Source organism: Triplophysa rosa, linkage group LG18 (genome assembly GCF_024868665.1).
Source record: "Triplophysa rosa linkage group LG18, Trosa_1v2, whole genome shotgun sequence".
In the NCBI taxonomy this organism is placed as follows: domain Eukaryota; kingdom Metazoa; phylum Chordata; class Actinopteri; order Cypriniformes; family Nemacheilidae; genus Triplophysa; species Triplophysa rosa.
This window is the reverse complement of record NC_079907.1, coordinates 16,016,675-16,029,586: the sequence shown is the minus strand read 5'-3', so window position 1 is coordinate 16,029,586 and position 12,912 is coordinate 16,016,675. Positions and strand designations below refer to the sequence as shown.

At 45.7% G+C, this 12,912-nt stretch overlaps 1 protein-coding gene across 13 annotated transcripts in view; it reads right to left on the bottom strand.

Annotated features, from left to right (window-relative positions):
* Positions 1-12,912, bottom strand: part of myocd (myocardin) — a 270,135-nt gene that overhangs the window by 28,424 nt on the left and 228,799 nt on the right. For 12 of the 13 annotated variants that reach the window (XM_057358972.1, XM_057358978.1, XM_057358977.1 and 9 more), the window contains one exon: positions 6,756-6,821. The exons of the other annotated variant lie outside the window; for it this stretch is intronic. In XM_057358972.1, the coding sequence (XP_057214955.1) occupies positions 6,756-6,821 (66 nt within the window). The remainder of the gene's footprint in view (positions 1-6,755; positions 6,822-12,912) is intronic. 13 annotated transcript variants of the gene reach the window in all.

The window sequence follows — 12,912 nt, the reverse complement described above, 5'->3', positions numbered from 1 at the left end:
AATTGTTTTATATATTATGGGGACTTTCAACAAGATGATAGTTGTATCCACTAACCCTCACCCTACACTAAAAATACAGAATTTTCCAGTTATTTAAGTGCATGTTTTCCACATTGTTCTAAAATTTGTGAAAAACATTATACGTTGAAAAACTGTAATTTTACAGTTTTTCACAGGTTTTCAAAAACCGTAAAATTGCAGAAAAAGACAGCAAATTTACAAGAATAATGTGGAATACATTATTATTCCCTGATGGAGGGAACGAGACGTTGTGTCGAGCCGACAGATGGGGTTCGTCCCTGAGAACCAATCGCTTCCGCCAATGAAAATTGGCGAATGAAATTTGCATGACGGACTCCGCCCCCGGATATCAGGGTATAAAAGGGAGACGGCGTGCCTCATTCATTCACCTTAGTTCTGAGGAGCCTGAGACCTCTCACGACTGCTGCAGTGGGCAGCACGTGTTGTGGCAAGAAGGACACAACGTCTCGTTCCCCCCATCAGGGAACTGAGGTTACATCCGTAACCAAGATGTTCCCTTTCTGTCGGTCTCTCGACGTTGTGTCGAACCGACAGATAGGGTTCCAATGGAAAACGCCATAACACTGTGCCCTGTCACAATCTCAACGAAGCGACGGTGACTGGCCTGGGCGTGTCAGCCGTGAGCGCTACCGCAAAATTGTAACCTACCAGTGGGTAGGTAGGGGGTCCCAGAGCTTTCTTGAAAGGTGGGAAGGCCCCTACCTTCGGCCTCACAGGCGGCGGCCTTGTTTCTCTAACAGCGAGAAGCCGCCCGGAACCGTAAGGCACTGGGTAAGCGCTACTTCCTCAAGTGGGGGATGCGCTACAGAGACCACTTCCTACCGCAGGGAGGAGTCTAGTGGAGATACCAACATGGTCTCACCGATGGGGGAGAACTCATGGGAAGAAAGTGCGGCTGAAGAGTAAATCGCGAGGTGGAGGTCCACCTGGGGAGGTCATGGGTTACCAAGGTGGGAACCAGCATGAGGATACATAAGACGGAACCGCCCTACTGGGGGGTTGCAACGTCTGGTAGCACTAGGTCCGGTTAGAGCTATGTTGCGAATAACTCCGGAGATACCCGGCCTAAGGGGCAGGGCTGCTCTGCCCAGCCCGCCCGCAGGAGGTGCTTGCTAGTTACCCAGTGGGGGAAGAAGGGAGGCTAGTTAGTACGCTGACCCCCTTAGGAGAAAGGGGGAAGGTACTGTCATAGGCGTACACCCTACCGGCCGCCAGTCTTGCCTGATGCCTGCAAGACTCGAGCCGATACCGGTTTTACGCGGAGGCTGTAGGACCTCGCGAAGGTGATGGGTGTAGCCCAACACGCAGCTCTGCAGATGTCTGACAGAGAGGCGCCTCGAGCCAGTGCCCACGAGGAGGCTGTACTCCGTGTGGAGAGAGCTCTCACCCAGTAGGCGCGGGCAATTTTAGGACAGGTACGCCATAGTGACGGCGTCCATGATCCAGTGCGCCAATCTCTGTTTGAGACAGCCCTCCCTGCTGGTCTCCAAAACAGACAATGAGCTGCTCAGAGCTCCTGTGGCTCTGCGTGCGGTCCAAGCAGAGGCGCAATGCGCGTACAGGACACAACACGGATGGGGTTGGGTCTTCCTCCCCGGTGGGGAGCGCCTGTAAGTTCACCACCTGGTGTAGGGGGAGAGGTGGGAACTTTGGGCACGTAGCCAGGCCGGGGTCTCAGGATAGCGTGAGAGTTCTAGGCATCTGTGGACACGGAGAATGCTTGTAGGTCCGCTACCCTCTTGAGCGCCATCCGGAGAGCCGTCTTCATCATGAAGTGAGAAAGAGCGGCATCTCCGAGGGGCTCCAGGACCGCATCAAGGTCGCAAGAGGGTACGGAGCGTGGGTGAGGCGGTAGCCTTCCCGCGGCCCTTAGGAACCAAATGATCAGGTTGTGCTGTCCTAGAGATTACCAGCAACTGAGTCGTGATGAGCGACAATAGCGGCTCCATAGACGTTCAGTGTGGAAGGGGAGAGATTACTCTCGAGTCTCTGGAAGGAAAGCACGTACCCAATCGAACAACTCCGTGGGTCTTCTCTTCAAGAAGAGCACCAGGATGAGAAGAGGCACCACTTATAGGCATATAGTCGCCTAGTGGACAGGGCCCTAGCCTGAGTAGTGGTCTTAACCGCCGCAGGAAGTAGGCCACTCAGGATCTCCTTGTTCCGTCCAGGGGCCAGACATGGAGGTTCCAGAGGTCTGGCCCGGGATGCCATAACGTGCCCTTCCCCTGGGAAAGCAGGTCCTTAGTCAGGGGAATCGGCCAGGGGGGAGCTGTCATCAAGAGCATTAGCTACGAGAACCAAGTCCGGTTGGGCCAGTATGGCGCAACTAGTACATTTGATGCTCCTCTTCCCTGACTTTGCACAGGCCCCGTCCGTAGAAAGGTCATTGAAGACCAAGGGGTTAGGGTGCGTCGGCAGAGAGGCGTAATCACCATCCACCTGCTGCCGGTGTGCCACGCTCTCCAGGGAATTCGACTCTGTAGCCAGTGTTGGAGCGGTCTCATGTGCATCAACCCGAGGGGTATCACCACCGTCGAGGATGCCATGTACCCAGGAGCCTCTTGTGCTCGCTGACTGCTTGAAATATTCCAGGCAGTTCAACACTGACTGAGCGCAGTCGCACTGTAATGGAGACAGAGTTGAGTTCCATACCAGAAAGAGGTTGCTCTGCACCGGGGAGAGCTTGCTCTTTTCTCGGTTGACCTGTGGTCCCAATCGATCTAGGTGCCAAAGCAGTAGGTCCCTGTGTGTGTACATAACAGGTCTCGCGAGTGTGTCAAATGAGCCAGTCGTCGAGATAGTTTAGTACCTGCACACCTCTCTCCCTGAGGGGAGTGAGGGCGGCTTCCACGATCTTCGTGAAGACTCGTGGGGACAGGGACAGACCGAAAGGGAGGACTCTGTACTAATATGCCTGACCCTCGAAAGCGAACCGTAGGAACGGGCGATGACGAGGGAGAATTGAGCCATGAGAGTAAGCGTCCTTCAGGTCGATTGCCATGAATCCATCTTGACATCTGATAGATGCCAGGATGCGCTTCTGCGTGAGCATCCTGAACGGCAGCTTGAGTAGGTGCCTGTTCAGGGTACGCAGATCTAGCGACCCCCGCTTTTTTGGGGACGATGAAGTACAGGCTGTAAAACCTGTTGAACATCTCGGCTAGAGGGACGAGTACGATCGTTTCCTCACCAGACGGGTGGCGACCTCAGCCTGAAGCACGGGAGCATCCTTGCCTCTGCTGAGGTTGAGAGGATGCCCCGAAACTTGGGCGGGCGTCTGGGGAGTTGGATCGCGTAGCCGAGACGGACCGTATCCCGTAGTCACCATGACGGTTTGGGAAGCTCTTGTCAGGCTCCCAGAGACCGAGACAGGGAGGCTAGGGGTACGTTCTGCTTCATCGACCTCCCGGGGGTGGTTCGATGGCTGGCAGTGCGGAGCCCTCGCCATGGGGGGAGGGGCCCGGAGAGGAGATCGGCTCTGCAGTTTTACCTGCCTGGCGATGATGTAGCACCATGCACCGTCGAATGAGAGTGCTTAGGCTGATGATTATCCTCGACATTGGGTCTTGCCGCAACGTCGAGTTGCCGAACACCGTCGTGTAGAGGGTGAGAGCGGCTGTGATAATACCCAGATGATGACGTGACACAACGCACCGTCGATTGAGAGTGCTTAGGCTGCTGATCATCCTCGACATTGGGTCTCGCCGTGACGCAACGTCGAGTTGCTGAACACCGTTGTGTAGAGGGTGAGAGCGGCTGTGATAAACGCCCAGAGAGAGAGAAAACTCTTAGAAGTGGGCTGTCGGGACGGGGCAAGAACCGTCCCGCATCGACCAACCAGCAATGGAATGGCTGGGGTCGGGCCCGAAGGTATTCTCGATCTCCCTGGGGTCTTCCCATGAGGGCCGCTTTGGCTTCCGCCGCAGATGCTGACGGGGTGGTGGTCTCCTCTTCGATGTCTCGAAGAGGACCAGGGCTGCTGGGAAGAAGACAGTGCACAGGATCTCGGCGGCCAGAGGGCGGTCGAGTCGCGGCTGGGGAGGATATACTTGATATCCTCTGTCTGCTCCTTTACTGTCAAGAACTGCAGCTCGACAGTATCACCAAACAGCCCCCCTTGCGAGATGGGTGAATCGAGAAAGCTGACTTTTTCGGCGCTACTCATCTGTGCAAGGTTCAGCCAGAGGTGTCTCTCCTGGACCACAAGTGTGGACATCGCCTGATCCAGGGCCCGCGCGATCACCTTGGTCACCCGTAGAGCGAGGTCGGTGACGGCGCTGAGTTCCTGCATAAGCGCTGGGTCGGTCTTACCTTCGTGGAGCTCTCTCTGCGCATTGGCCTGATGGACCTGCAGGATGGCCATAGCATGGAGAGAGGGGACAGCTTGGCCCGCAGCAGAGTAAGCTCTCGACACCTCAGATGCCGAAAAGCCTAAGTGCTTTGGACGGGAGTCTAGGTCGAGCCCCTGGGTGACATCGACGTATCCTCTAGCTGCCCCACCATGGAGGGAAGAAAGGGCGATGGAACTAGTTGACGTGTACGCGCCGAAGGGGAGCGTTCCAGGTCGTACTAGGTTCCTAATGCACTTCCGGGGGAACACGGCACTGGGGGCGAGTGCGGCTTGGAGCCGCTCTCAAGCCCGAAGTACCGTGTATCCAGCCGCGAGCGTTGGGAGAGGCAGTGCGGTGCACCACAACCCAATGCCGGCGGCCATGGAAAGCATGGCTGACATTTCGACGTCCGCTTCTTCCTGAGCTCGACCCCCCCGAGGGAGGGAGCTTCAAGGAATCGTCGGAGTCTGATTCTAGTAAGTCACCCTCCGATGCTGCAACAGACATCTCATCATCATGTACCGTTTCCGATACGTGGTTGAGGAACAAGACGGTGGGACCGTCTTATGGGGAACAGTCAGACGAGCGAGACGAGGTGTGAACGGTCCGCGAGCCAGTGGCTGATGGATTAGCACTCACAGTAATCATCATATCACCCTCGCTGCTCGCCGTAGCGGGCGGCAGGGCCGTAGTCCTGCCGTCACGGAATGGGAAGCAGACGAGGTGGTGGCTGAGTCCCGTGGGAACACAGCCACCTGTGACGCAACGTCTGAATCATCAACCGCCCGCAGTGCAGGCAGTACGTATCCACAACATCTGCCCCAGCGTACTGGAAGCAGACATCGTGTCCGTCCCCCTCCTCGATGAGTGTGTTGAACCCACGAGAACAGCGGGACATGCCACGCTGGAGAAATTAGCTCTTTTAGAGAAAAAACACTTCTGGAACCACCGAGACGCCCAGGGGAAGTTGCCGCAGGAAGGGACAGTCTGCTGCACCACGTCGTAGAACCGGCAGTCTTGTAGTTGCTACTTGTAGCGAAGTCTGTTGATCATGAGCGAAGGCTCCGAAGAACAAAAGGTGAATGAATGAGGCACGCCGTCTCCCTTTTATACCCTGATATCCGGGGGCGGAGTCCGGCATGCAAATTTCATTCGCCAATTTTCATTGGCCTTTTCTAAGAAGTCGGAAGCGATTGGTTCTCAGGGACGAACCCCATCTGTCGGCTCGACACAACGTCGAGAGACCGACAGAAAGGGAACTGTTATATCACAGTTTATTTCTGGCGCCCCAGCTGCTACAGGACTTTTTTTACAGAGTACTGCTAAATCGCCAATGTAAAAACAAATTTTATGGAATTTTACCATTTTATTTTACACAATGTTTAACATTTTTGAAATGCAATAAAAATGTCAAATTACAGATCTAGACTGCAAATGTAGGTTACAAGTTGTGTAAATCATAAAAAAACATATAATTTTACTTTTTCTGGTGCCCACAGCCGGAATATTAGTGTTTTGTACAGGTATTTATTGACAGTGTAACCATCACAGAAAACTTTCTGCATTTTTACCTTCCATAGACTTCTGTTGTTTTTATATACAGTTAGTTATAAACACAACCCACAACCTAGCCATAACAGAAAACTTTCTGCATTTTTGCAATTGCAAAAATTTGCAAATACTGTATATATTTTTTACATTTTTACAATGTTACATTATCCTTACTTATGGGTACAAATTTATTCCAAATGGGGGATAACACACACACAGTGTGCCAATTCTGCAATTTTTATCAATTCTGCACTTTATTATCAATTTCGAACAGATCTGAATGTCCAGAAAATCAGCAATAAGAATATGCCGACTTTAAAAGTTGAATAGCATAGCAATAAACAAGCTACATGCATGTTTGGACAGATTAATGATTTGAACATGTATGAGCTCAGGACACTTTGACGTAAGAAGTCCACGGTCAAAAAGTTTGAACCAGTCACTAAAGTTTAAAGGAGCTCACGCAGTGTGGTTTGTGCTCGAGGCGGAAATCATGATTATCTATGCTGTGGAAAGAAATGGCATCAAATATAGACGGTTTCATCAGACAAATGTGCCTGGCCTGAAGTTAACTTCCGAAGTGTGTTTGGTTATAGTATAACAATTTATTTTATATTTGATTTATATTTATATTATATTAATTAATATTCATATTGTATTATATATTAATTGTATTAAATTTAATTAAAACTGGTCAACAGCTATTGATTCTTTGCGAAAAGCTACCAGAAGTTAAGTTTGGGCCACATAACGTTTGTTTATGTTGTAACCACTGAAACCATCTATATAAGAGTGGAGGCTGAGCAGAGGTGCGGAGGTTTTACTCACGAGGCATGATGCCCTGGTCTGCGAGCTGCTCTCGTGTCCTTCTCTGCTGGAGTCTCAACTGCAGGACTGTGGGTGGAGGAAGGGAGGAATAAAGAAACGGGGAGAAAGATATAGAAAGGAAAAGATAATGACTCATCATGAGTGAAGCTGCAGAAATCAAGCATAAATTTGTGTCCGGAGTAGGAACACATCATCCCGTACAGACAGGCAGACCCTACATCCTCCTCACACACACACAGACAGAGCAGCGTCGATTAACGGCCCACCTCTTACATTTATGACCACCTCCCTCCCAGATGAGGACCACACACTGCAAGGAAGATTTGTTTAAAAGCCAGGAGCTGTGTTTATCATAGTCTTTACATCCTGTTTTAAAAAAATATTTGTGGGCCTGTTGCTTAAATTTTTTTTCTTTGTTTTGGGTGGTGTTTCTCATCAGGATGGCCGACGCTCCACGGCACCACAGCACATTTCAACCTAATTCTTAGTCTACGTTTAATAAATTGAGGAAGAAATAAAGATTAGGTAACATGCTATTTCATGCATTCTGACTTCTTTACACTGTTAAATGTGCTGGCTTCAAAAAACAAGTTGAACGTATGACGTAGTATTTCTGTGCTCAATTCACTCCACAGGGTTCGTACAGGTTTTGGAAAGTTTTTTTCGAACATGGATTCCTGTTTTGTAACAAGGGATCTTAGACCCTTATTGGACAATTCTCCCGGAAAAGCACGCCCACGCGTCATCCAGTGAGCGAAACAGCACGCCCATGCACGAGTGTGACAGAAAGAGCACGCGTCAACTAGCCAGTGTGAGAAAGAGCACGCCCATCAATGCCGCTTCACTCGGCTGATGGAAGTTTAGCTGTGTTTGTTTGATCACTGCATTTCGGTGATGAATGTTATATAAACGGTGGATTTGGAGATCGTTTGAAACTGATAGATGGCGCGGTCCCAGCGGTAAAAGATGCGACACATGAACCGCATGCGGTAAATCAAACTAAGTCATATGTTTGTGTTTTGTTGGCAATAGACATGTACGTGCATAACGTAATCAATACAAACTTATAGTGAATCAATGCGATGATGTATTGTGTGCTCGTGCTGTAGTTCCGCCCCCCTCTGCATGCCTCCAGGCGCTCGTCTTTTTCTGGAAATAATCATACAGCTGTATCTGTCTTTTATAAATTTGATCAAACTAAATACTGTTCGAAGATATGAAGTATGCAATACTACTGTATAGGTACTCAAGATTAATATGAGATTGGCAGAAACTGTGTGTTACCTCATCTTTAAGATCACATGAGTAGGAATACATGGTACAGAATATCAGCACTTCTGAAGTTCATCTCCTTTGAAATAAGTCATTTGAATTTTTCCAAGTCAATAAAATTTTTTCAAAAGATGGCTAAGAAGCTTCAAGCTTTGCATGTCACCATAGAGTGGAACAACAGCACCATGCTCTTTGCCATCAAAAATCTGATCTAGGGCTGCAGCTATCGATTCTTTTACTAATCGAGTATTCTACAGATTTTTCCATCGATTAATCGGGTATTCGGATAATAAGTACATTTTCTTTATTAAAAAGCAATACTAAATATACAAGAGAAAATAAGACAGGTCTCTTAAAATGAGTAAAACAACTAATTTGTTTCCTTTTTAGAACAATTAGTTTTTATTGCTGAAATAGCATACATTAATATCTGTGAAAACTAAACCCATTTAGTACATTCCATTGCCATTTTAAATTCAAAATGCAATATAATACAAATATATAAATAAGAAACATGAATAAAAATGGAAATAATAATTTCAAACAATAGCCTATGACTTTTATTTTGGCAGGTTGTCAGAAGACGCTTATTTTTTTAGTATGTCTGTTTCTTCACTCAAACAATAACATGTTTGTGAAATAAACTCTCAGCGCAACTCTGGAGGTGAAGTTCATGTCCTCATTCAGCGCAGACGCAGACAAATTCATGAGCACCACGCGTGTAGCATGTTAAACTGTGCAGTTCATTCACTCAGACACGCAGACCAGACAGATGAAATGTGTAAATAACAGGATTCGGTGTCCACTAGTCCGCATCTAGTTTGATGGACTCAATGCAGCCGGAAAACAAGTTTCACTCGTAAAATAGACTAAAATATCAGTTCACCATTTCAATAAGCTATTTATAGGGCTGTGACGGTGGCAGTTTTTTTTACCACCGTGGTGGTAATAGACAAATCGACCGCGGTGGTTGAGAAATATATATTATTTATATAAATAATATTTATATTATTATATTTGCGTGTAGCAACCACATGACGAGTGGAAGAGAAATATAGATCTTATTTAAATACTTGAAATTGTTAAATAATTGAAATATGATATCTGAAATAAATGAGGATGAAACATCCGTCAATGTTTAACGCGCAAATCCATCAGTGAAACGGCACACTACAGCACATAAAACATTTAAATAAACATCAGTAAATAATGAAAACTTAAATATTATAAGAAAGCTAAATACTAAATAAAAAAGCTCTTGTTGCAGTAACTTCAGTCAGTGGCGTATTAACCCTTACAGTCCTTAACAATTCCATTTGAAACAAACTGTTTAAACCTACATTGGCTTTCCTATTCAGATTGCCATAAAAACTTTACTTTTTCCGACTCGTTGATGTGAAACTTACTTGTTGACATTGTCCAGATTAAAATGTGTACAGCTGCACTAAATGCGAGTTCAGAAGATGTGCACAGGAGCGCAAATGAATAGATGTCTCTCCGCAACCGCGGCAAAACCTGCGCGCGCTCCGACACTCAGTTTTGATTTTACGTATCTGTTCATTTCACAACAAGATCCATTGCAGAAGCCGCAGAATAACCTGGGTTTTGCCGTGCAGGCCCGCGCTCGAACGCACCAACGGAAACGTATGCCAATAATTTCTGTTAATTTAAAATCTTTTAAATAAAACCATCCACAACTGAAAGGCTACAACTAGCAATCGTTATCGCAACTCTCATATTTATTACACCTATATTTGTCAGAGTGACGTGCACTACCGCCGGTGGCAGTTCACCACCGTCATGGCACTTTACCATCGCTGTGGTGCGGTTGTTAGGGCAACCGTCACAGCCCTATAAACTATCAGTTATTTATCAGCATGAGAAAAGCGTGTGAGCGTGTGAACAGACTAAAATGCGTGTGTCTCACGGTGAATGCGTGGGACTTGAGAGCCCTGTAACATGAATAGAGTTTAGCGGGCTGTGCGTCAGTAATAACGGTCCGTGGGGAAACGCAGTGCTCCGTTTGTACTGTAGTTAAATGGATTAAACGAGGCTTCGAGGCAACAAAAATTGCCTCGATGATTTTTGTATTCGAATAACTCGAGTTACTCGAGGAATCGTTTCAGCCCTAATCTGATCTCTTGGTAAAATTCAACTTCTCTGCTTCCACTCCACATATTCTGGTTTGTAAGACTGCAAAAAACATAATGTTATGAAACTGAAACATGCTGTTATGCTAAATAGAAACACTCTTGCAATTACAAATTGTCGAATTAAATTGAAACAACTGAAAACACTGTTCCTCATTCTCCTGTCAACTTCCACAGTCTAACTCTGTTTTTATATATCACTGCTGTACTTCTGAAACCTTGTATCTCCATATTTTTCAATTTAATGTTTTTGCCATAAATCATTATTATTATTCACCCTTTGTGCTTGTCAACTACTTGAGGGAGAGTAGATGATGACAGAATTTTGTATTTTTTGTGTGAACTATCCCTTTAATGATACGGAGTAAAGGCATGTCACACCAAAAACTATAACTATGAACTACAACAATACTATATAAACGTACACATCGATGGATGATAATGTTTGTTAATTTTAAGCAAGCACATCTGTGAGTCGAATGAATTTTGGTTGTAAATGTTTTATCATCGATCATATATCCCCATGATACTGTATTGTTCCTCTGTCTGTTATGGTGTGAACTCTGCTATTCTTAAATTTATTCCGAATTTAAACCTAGAACCGCCATGGGGTAAAAATTACCAGTGGATGTTTTTCAAATGTACAAACTGTCACAGAATTTCAATAAAATGTCCAAGTCTCCCAGTCATTGACTTTTACAAAAATGTTGTTATTTACAATCCCCTGTTTTTAAAAACTGTTTAGATAAAACCAGATTAAAAAGCGGGGCATAAGTGCCGTCGGGTCAAATTAGCCTCATGCCTTTATTTTTTATGATTACCCCATGTTTTGTTCTCTTGTCCGACTTATACATGATATAACTAAGCAAATTAATAATTATTTAGGTGCGCTTGCATTTGTCGTTGCATCAATTATTATACCGCTAAGAAAAGCGATTTTCTTACTTTAGCTTTGTACATAAAACAACAGCACAAAAACATAGTTGATGACTAAAAATAATAATTTAATGTATCTAGACAATACTTAGTGATGACAGTCGCATAAAACAGTAACATGTAACAATATTCATGTGCATGGGTAAATTTTAGGTATATAGCGAACTTTGGCATTCTAGTGTTAAAACGGTCTCTATAGTTATCGTGGTGTGAACAGGCCTTAGGTTGGGTTGGCTTGTTTTCTTTTCAAACGTATTCTTGAAACACATGCCTTGATTAACATATGGACATGCACCAGTTCTTGCACTTGTCTATGTTCATTTGTTTGCACATTTGTTCTTTCATTTATCACCGCAGTCAATCAGCCAGCTGCGTAATTGTTCAGTCGACACCAGAGCAACCCAATTGACTGATGGCCACATATTCACTCATACCTCTGATATCATGCAAAAGCAATCTGCATACATCTGCTTTTGTTTAGGTCACATACTGGGAAACCTGTGCTTCTGTGTCCGATGCCAGCAACTGTCATGGACTGCAAGTATGTGGACAAACAAGAAAACTCTAATGATGTTCAGCTTTGGCACACAGAAACAACCTATCAGGCGCAAACAATACTGGCAGCCGCTTGTACGATCGCTGATATGAAGTCGGACGATCATTGCCAAAGTACCAGTCTATTTTTGGCAGACAGAACGAAACTTAATCTGGACCAATCTAGATCAAATTTGAATGCGTTGTGTTTTTTGTTCTTCAGGAATAGTCGTTGAACCGCTCGCGTTTTCTTTTCTCTAGACGCACTTAAAGGCAAAGCCTCCTGATCCAGAAACAGGTGAATTAATAAAAGGTGAAAGTGGAAAAATGCCTCCTGGCAGCATCAAAACATTCAACCAGGGTGAAAAGAAAGCGCTAGACCCCGTGATTGCCCTCAAAAAGAACGATCACAGCTTTGCAGACGAACTGGATCACATAAGCCTTTCACCAATGAAAACCAGATGAGCTGACTCAATTGCATAAAAATAACTGCAGAAGTTGTCTTCGAGGCATATACCTGCAAAACAACTTGTACCCTGTATAATTTGTCCAAATGACGGCAATTACGCATTAATTATGCAATTGCACAATACACATGCTATGCTCGAACATCCTCATTTAAATTTGTAACATATCCAGAGTACAAATTGTCTCACACATGCTGTCCTTCAGATGGCAATGTTATTGCTCATTGCTCAAGACTGTCACAAATGTTTTGGTTGAAAAAATGAGACATGGATGAGACAGGTGTTTATATGCTTTAAAGCGGGGTAACACGCAGTTTCTGCCAATCTCATATTAATCTTGAGTACCTATAAGGGCATTTCACACTTGAAATCATTAAACCCGGGTTATTCTAAACCCCAGGTAAACAGAATCCTGGGTTATCTGTTTCATGTTTCACACTGCTAATTTACTAGGGGTTAAGAGATAACCCAGGGTCTACCCCCGCTTCGTTTCACACTGCACACGTTTGGCACCGCAATGCAGGGTTAACCCTGCAAAAGCGGCGCTAACCCTGCTTCGGAGCAGGATTTCATAACCGCGCGTAAAATGCGGGGATAACTCGCTTCAAAATTGCAAGTGTGAAACGTTTGTTTACCTGGGGTTAAAAGCGGGGTTTAGAATGAAGGTAACCCAGGGTTAAGCGCAATGTGAAAAGCCCTATAGAGTAGTATTGCATACTTCATATCTTCCAAGAGTATTTAGTTTGATCACACTTATAAAAGACAGATACAGCTGTACGATAATTTCCGAAAACAGTC